This window comes from Asterias amurensis, chromosome 3 (assembly GCF_032118995.1).
Source record: "Asterias amurensis chromosome 3, ASM3211899v1".
NCBI lineage: Eukaryota > Metazoa > Echinodermata > Asteroidea > Forcipulatida > Asteriidae > Asterias > Asterias amurensis.
The window spans coordinates 5,409,865-5,417,196 of record NC_092650.1 but is presented as its reverse complement, the minus strand read 5'-3'; the positions used below and the strand labels follow the sequence as shown (position 1 = coordinate 5,417,196).

General features: G+C 39.4%; 1 protein-coding gene across 1 annotated transcript; it reads left to right on the top strand.

Annotated features, from left to right (window-relative positions):
• Positions 1–2,357: 2,357 nt before the first annotated feature.
• On the top strand, positions 2,358–6,922 carry LOC139934978 (uncharacterized). The gene is made up of 7 exons (XM_071929411.1): positions 2,358–2,610; positions 3,130–3,282; positions 3,774–4,008; positions 4,463–4,542; positions 4,648–5,383; positions 5,586–5,665; positions 5,830–6,922. Exons 1-7 carry the CDS (start codon positions 2,561–2,563, stop codon positions 6,815–6,817), a joined length of 2,322 nt encoding a protein of 773 aa, XP_071785512.1. The 5' UTR covers positions 2,358–2,560; the 3' UTR covers positions 6,818–6,922.
• Positions 6,923–7,332: the final 410 nt, after the last annotated feature.

Sequence of the window (7,332 nt, the reverse complement as noted above, 5' to 3'; positions counted from 1 at the left end):
CAAATAGTTTACTGGGAGCCTTTGTCTGCATGCTGCAAAAAAAAGGTTTCCATGCTTCTTTTTTTAGAGCTTCAGACAAGATTTATTAGTTTCAAATAAGGGAATCAATGTCTGGTGAAGCGGTTTTCAACTAGTGGTGTAAACCCAACGAGGCCCAGTTCTTGAAAATTTTACCGAGACGACAAAAGCAGACATTATCCCATAGAAAAGGTCCTCACTTATACGGTACAAAGTGGTGTATGTTGTGAATTTGGCTTTCCCGTTAATATGATGTGCACAACATGTGTCCCCCAGCAGTAGTGTCGTGGACCCCTTGAATGAGGGTTATTTAATGTGCTGAGTGGCCATACAACATGCACACATCATCTCATAGAAAATTTCAGTTCAATTCAATATTGGTTTATTTTCATATAAAAACACAAGACCAAATAAAAAGTCATAGACTAATGGCATTTGGTTAACAATACACTTACACCAAATATGTACAAGTTTACATGAGTTTTCACTTGTACGGTACAAAGTGTGTATTTTGAGAATTTGGATTTCCGGCATTTGTATCCATCTAGTCCATAAGTGAGTAAATCACAAGTCCGCCATTCTTTCACAAATTTGGACTGAGAATCTGAAAAGTCATAAGGGGTAGTGGGGCCTAGGTGAGGCATTTTCATCCATTGTGAACCCGAACATAAATAATCCTGAGGGGCTAGTCCAGCAACTTTTCATATAATTTGGACCGAAAATTTAGGATTTTGTTTTAATTTTCTGCCCAAATTTTATATAAATGCTTGTCGGCCCCTATCCCTTTAAAAAAAACTTAAAAAGTTTGTTAAAATTGACAAAAATGCTATGCCTACCTCTTGTAGGTAAATGTTTGCCCTAATTGGATAAATAGAATAATGCTGGACTTTTTTTGTATGCTTTTCTTAAATTTTTGCTCAAAAAATAACAACGGACTTAGGCTTACCCCTTGCGGTTATTTAAATTTTGGGCTCATACTGGATAATGTTATACTTACCCCCTGAATTTGTGTTTTAAAAAATCCGGTCTCAATACTTTTGTACACAAATCGTAAAGTTTGCTAAAAAAATTATAGTAAATTTGTGCAGAAAGTTAGTCGGAGTGAAGACCAGGCATTCAGGGGACTCAAAGTCTGACCGAAATCAGCGTGGTGATCACCCATTAGAACCTTTAAGGGGTGGCTAGTCCCGGCCCCTCCTTTACTTTCCCACCCGGAATAATCATCCTACCCTAATTTGGGGAGAGACATGACGGACCCCAATCACTTACTGGTGCCAGCAGTAAAAGTCATGTCCCTTTGGTACGGGGCGGGATTCGAACCGGGTGTCCCAGCTCTGGATAGCACGCAAGCGAACTATCCAGTGCACCGTGTCGCCACAGTGCCCGTTGGTGTTTGAAGCTGGTTTTTAATACTACTTATACTCACTGGCGTCTATAAGCAAACTATAAAATAAAATAAAAACAAGCGGGCGTTGAACCCGGGTCTCGTGGCTCTCAGCCAATTTGCACTTCGAGTAGCTACGGCGCCACCTGACTGTAATAGTTACAAAATTACATTGAAACAAAATTTAAGCAAACCAAATTAAACACGCAGCTATAGCCGGAATTACAGGTAAGGGTTTATAATGTGAAGTATTGGAAATAACACAAATTGACTAAACTGAATCTCCATAATTCGAATAAGAAACTGTGGGACTTTCACTTCAGCATTTCTGTTATTTAACAACCGTGGAAGTATAGGCTTGTTGGGTCGGGACCACTGGAAGTGGGTTCCAGGGTGAATGTTTATCTGATAAGGGTCACAGCGAAACCATTGAGTAAAATGAAGAGATTTTGGCTTATGTTAAAACATTATTGTCATGCATTCGTTCAAAAGTTTCAAGTTTCAAGTGCAAACATTGTATAACAGACCTTATCGCCAATACCAATGTGCACGCGCAGACTGTTGAATGAGGTGCATTATGGGATATATATGGATCAAATTTGGATACCAGCAAGACCACAATGCACCTAACTCCAAGCTTTACGCGCGCGCGCCCCGGTATTTGCGAAAAGGTCTATGGTGTGAATGGTGACGTGACGCACCGGCGTGTATGCGTCACAGATATAGAATGCGTCTGTCTAGTGCATCAAACACATTGTATCCATGATCACAAACGCAACTCGTGTAAACGCGTCATGAGCGGTCTTGTCAACAGCAATGCACCAATCATCAGCACGGTTTGCGTAACGTTGCTAGAATCATGCGCGTATAATAAAACAGCTCACCAACGGTTCCTACGTACGCCACACTACTTGACACTACCAAAAAACATTCGGCTCATTGTGACGTCATAAGGTAAAAATTTCGCGCTCTCACTCAAAAAGAACAAGTTGCCATGTGCGTGCAGCTGCATGCGATACATAAACACAACATGAGGCACATAATCTCTGTTCTTGTTTAAAACTTCGTGCGATAAACAGGGATTTTTTTGTGCTACATTCTTCGAGTGTATCCAGCGAGATTTTTCTACGGAAGATTATAAAAACTTGAAAAGCGAAAATGATTACAGTTCTACGATTAGCTGAGCAGCTTATGTCGGTGGAGTACAGGTAAATTGTTATAATTTGTTCATTCAATCGAGTTTTATATTGTTTTTGTTGACATCGTGGTTCGCAAAAAGATTCCTGTATATATTTACATAGCACAACTGGTATTAAAAAAAATCAAGCAATTATATTTGTGTACTTATTGTTTGGAACAACGTTCACATTAAACGGGTGGAAATGTTTGGTACGTACTTAATAAGTAATGAGTACTTAATGAGTTTTTTTCTGTTTTTTTTCTTCCTTGTGTTCCTCATTTTATGTTGAGTTGTTTTCTATTATTTGCACACTGACTTTGTCATATTACATGTACAATACTGTACGGACTTTTGGGTAACCTTTAACATGTCTAATTTTTAGAACATTTTTAAATCAGATTTTCTGGACTTAATACAAATGTTATTGTATTGTGGTTATTTTGCTAAGAGAGTGACCACTCGAGGTATTTAAATGTACTGTGCATGTATCGAGGTACATAAAGGTTCTCCTTCCACAAAGATTAATATTGACTTATTTTGTCAACAGCCGAATGTTACCATCGCGGTTGACTTCTTCTTCCGACGAGCTGTTACAGCAACCCACCCCAAAGACTACGCCCCCACTTTCAACTTTGTTTGAAAGTCAACACGAAAAGGCTCCGTGCCTGCAGCCTGAGTCAACTGTCGATGTGATAGACAGGTGAGTGCACTAAAACCTCATTCAAATCTAAAAAAAAGTATTTTAATAAAGACACTCGTTACTTATGGTCATTACTTTAAAATAATAAGTGTTAGCTTAAAACGGTACTTGGTAAAAAGCAATGGAAAGATGTTTGTAGTATAAAACATTGTGAAAAGGGGCTTCCTCTAAAGTAACTTATAGTTTTTGAGAAAGAAGTAACTCTCTTTAAAGTATTTTAATTTAAGATACCTCAGCTGAGGTCTCGAATTCAAAGCATCTGCTGAGAGCAGACAAAGGTGTATTTTTTACTTCCACTGTCCTCTCGCAACTTCGAGGACCACTTGAGTCAACAGTTTCACAGGTTTGTTATTTAATGCACATGTTGGGATACAACAAGTGACAACCACCAAAGGTGTCCAGTGCCTTTAAGCAGGCTTAAAAATGCTATTACTGTTGTCATTATTGTTATAATGTGTTAAAAAATGTTATTTTTTATATCAATCAAACAGCTCCAAAATAACCAAGCTGCACTCTTCATACCAAGATGCCAGTTTCTCTTCACTTTCTCATGACCTTAAGGATAGCATCCATACAAACCAAATCGCATCATCAAGAAGTCATGTTTGTGATGGGATTAGGAGAATCCCAAGAGATAATCTGCAGAATTCTGCAACACCTCTGTTTGATAGAGGAAACTCAGCCGTACCCTCACCATCTCCTGAGGGTTCGACTTCCAACCAAGAGGTAGGACTTCACTTCAATGTAACATTTATTTCAGTATTGCCTTCACATTACATTGGTGTTGTATAATAGTAACAGTGACAGTTTATAAACAGTAGCCAAGATTATTTACAAATAAGGGCAAAACTTAGGATTGGGTAAAGCCTTAGCTTTTGTACACTGACCAATTGACAGACTAACACTGCATAGAAGACCCACAAAGAAAAAAGAAAACAACAAGGCCAGACAAACACATGTAGGTGTGCCATATATTATAACATTATAGCAAACAGCGAGCAATATCAATGAATTGACTCATAAAATTAAAGTTATGAACTATAGTTATAAATAATATGTATTGATAGCAGTTTATTGTTTTGAGTTTTATTTTTTTTTATAATCTGCAGACACCAACTCTCTCTCATTCTCACCCAGTCTATTCATTGAATGACTTTGTTTCATTACCACTTTTGTTCAGGGATTGTTGAAGGAACATACGATCGCCAAGGAAGTCTTGCAAAGACTTAAAGCAGCAAAGGCTTCTTTTGACAGAATCAGGTAAAATAATATACAGCTTGAACGATGAATTACGTCAAAGACGTCCGCTATTCGATTGAGAAATCAGTCAATTCGATTATCTTTTATTTGTTTTTCTTCTTGAAGTGATGGAGAAAGTCAATTGGAAGAACTTTGGCAACAGGAGCTACAACATTCTACCAGGCAGTCAATGCCTAAGTCACTACAGTACCAAGTCTCTAACCATGAAGGGCAGAAATCTTCTAGCCCACTTGTCACACCATCTCTGCAGCCAGTCTGCAACCATGCAGGGCATACATATTCTATCCCACCTATAACACCATCAACTCTGCAGCCGGTCTGCAACCATGCAGGGAAGACATATTCTATCCCACCAGCCACCACACATACTCTGCAGCCGGTCTGCAACCATGCAGGGCAGACATATTCTATCCCACCAGTCACACCAACTCTGCAGCAGATCTGCAACCATGCAGGGCAGACATATTCTATCCCACCAGCCACCACACCAACTCTGCAGCCGATCTGCAACCATGCAGGGCAGACATATTCTATCCCACCAGCCACCACACCAACTCTGCAGCCAATCTGCAACCATGCAGGGCAGACATATTCTATCCCACCAGTCACACCAACTCTGCAACAGATCTGCAACCATGCAGGGCAGACATATTCTATCCCGCCAGTCACCACACCAACACTGCAGCCGATCTGCAACCATGCAGGACAGACATATTCTATCCCACCAACCACCGCACCAACTCTGCAGCCTGTCTGCAACTATGCAGGGCAGACATATTCCATCCCACCAGTCACACCAACTCTGCAACCGGTCTTGGCTACTTCATCTCCAGACCAACAGGTAGGTCTACTGGACACAAATTGTTGTAATTTGTTAGTAGTAAAGTTAGCAAAACCTCAACTTTAATTACCCAAAACTAAATTTTGTAAAACTGAATAATGACAATATTTCGATCTTTGTTTTAACTAGCTGTCACGTGTGCGATGCGAACATATCAATGAGTCTTTGGTAATTTATTCCTTCACGCTTATATTTATTTCAGGGAAGAGTTCAGCAAGGGGGAATAGTCAATGGTGTCATGCAGAGGTTTAGCTCCATAATGGCAAAGCTCCACAATATAAGGTATAATTTTAATTAACTTATCATTAATTTAAGATGGCACTTTGAAAAGCCAGCAAACATAGAGATGCAATAAACAAAACTAGTATAATATCACAACTATACTTAAAAAATATCAAGAGAAGTCACCCAGTAGTTTAACATGTGTTGTGTTTTGTTTTCTACAGGAGACAGATGGCTGGCTCAAAGACCCCATCAGATGTCAAAGCAAAGAACCAAAAGAAAGGGTCATTAAGAAAAGCAGTAGCTCAGTCAGCAACAGCCCCCGGTTCTTCCCCAATCTTGCCTCCCGAACCTGCAGTTATCCCAATCCTTCTGGAAAATGAACTAGAAGACGTCTTGAGTCAAGGCTATCCAGTCTGTCTCGGCAGTGGTGCGCATGGAGAGGTCCATCTGAAGAGAAAGATAGTAGATGGTACTCTGGTAGCAGTCAAGAGACTGAAAAATGTTCAGGATCCCATAAAAGCAAATCAAGAAATGGTCACAGAGATCAGAACCATGATGGCTGTGCAACATTTCACCGAATTCAGCCGAGTTTTAGGCATCATTGATCAACAATCATTCGGTGTTGAGTTTGTTGGAGACCCAGTTTCAATGACATCCACAGATCTTTACTCTGTATTAAGAAATCCTCCAGCAAACTTAAAGACAATGGACTGGATTCAAATATGTCTTGATCTATCGAGGGGACTTCTTGCCTTACATGAGGCTGGCTGGTCTCACAATGACCTCCATAGCGGTAATGTTATAATATGGCGCGATGTTCACAGGAGTCACAAATGGTCAGCCAAAATTATAGATCTTGGACTGGCTACGCGGTTAGATCCACCCCCTCCTGTTTTCACATATGACAAGTCATGGTGCTATGATAACTGTCCACAAATGCCTCCAGAAATCATAGAGGGCGTTTGTCATCATAGCATCCGAACCGACGTCTACAGTTTGGGACATTTGTTTAATATTATAACAGAGAAGAAAGCAGAGTTGTCTTTCATCAATGACATTGGTGAAACTTGTCTAGGGTTGAGTCAGGCTCGGCCATCGCTGCAATCAATTATTCAGAAGGTAGAGAGATTTCAGTCTGAGACTTTGAAAAAGATTGCTCGGAATAACGCCGCTAGAGGGCGAGCTGCAAAAAAAATCAAAGTTAAATAAATAAATGACTTCTTAACACTTCTCAACCGAAACGAACAAATAATATATTTTTAAAGAAATCCGATAATTTGTGTACATTTAAAGATATTATAAATTAAAAGTAAAGACTCGCCAACTAAAATAAAGTAAAATGTCAATAAACTAAATTGTTGATCAACCATCCATGCTTCTAAATTCTGATATTTTATTTGCCTCTAATGTCGCCCGCCCTCTCTGAATGCAAAGGTTATTAATAACTACAAGCTACTACAGCTGCTGATGTACCTTTAACCTAAACCTAAACACCAGGCCAGATTTCAGTAAGAACAAAACTAAGCTAAGCAAAACAAAATTATATATGCTAAACAGAGTAAGGTTACAAGCCAAAGAACCATGTTTGTGATTTGTATCTTGCTCACTATTGCTTAGCAGTGGTCTGTTTAAGCAGTATTAAGCGGCTCTATGAAACTGGGCCGTGGTCTTTACATGGGAATCATTTACAGTATGTTTCACATTGAATGTTTATCTGATACGAG

What these genes read in the sequence shown, in the direction of transcription:
- LOC139934978 (XM_071929411.1), top strand. Translation starts at nt 2,561, where the DNA reads ATGATTACAGTTCTACGATTAGCTGAGCAGCTTATGTCGGTGGAGTAC. An exon ending in GTTCGACTTCCAACCAAGAG is followed by an intron (nt 4,009 to 4,462) that starts GTAGGACTTCAC and finishes ACTTTTGTTCAG; the next exon opens with GGATTGTTGAAGGAACATAC. An exon ending in CTTCATCTCCAGACCAACAG is followed by an intron (nt 5,384 to 5,585) that starts GTAGGTCTACTG and finishes TATTTATTTCAG; the next exon opens with GGAAGAGTTCAGCAAGGGGG.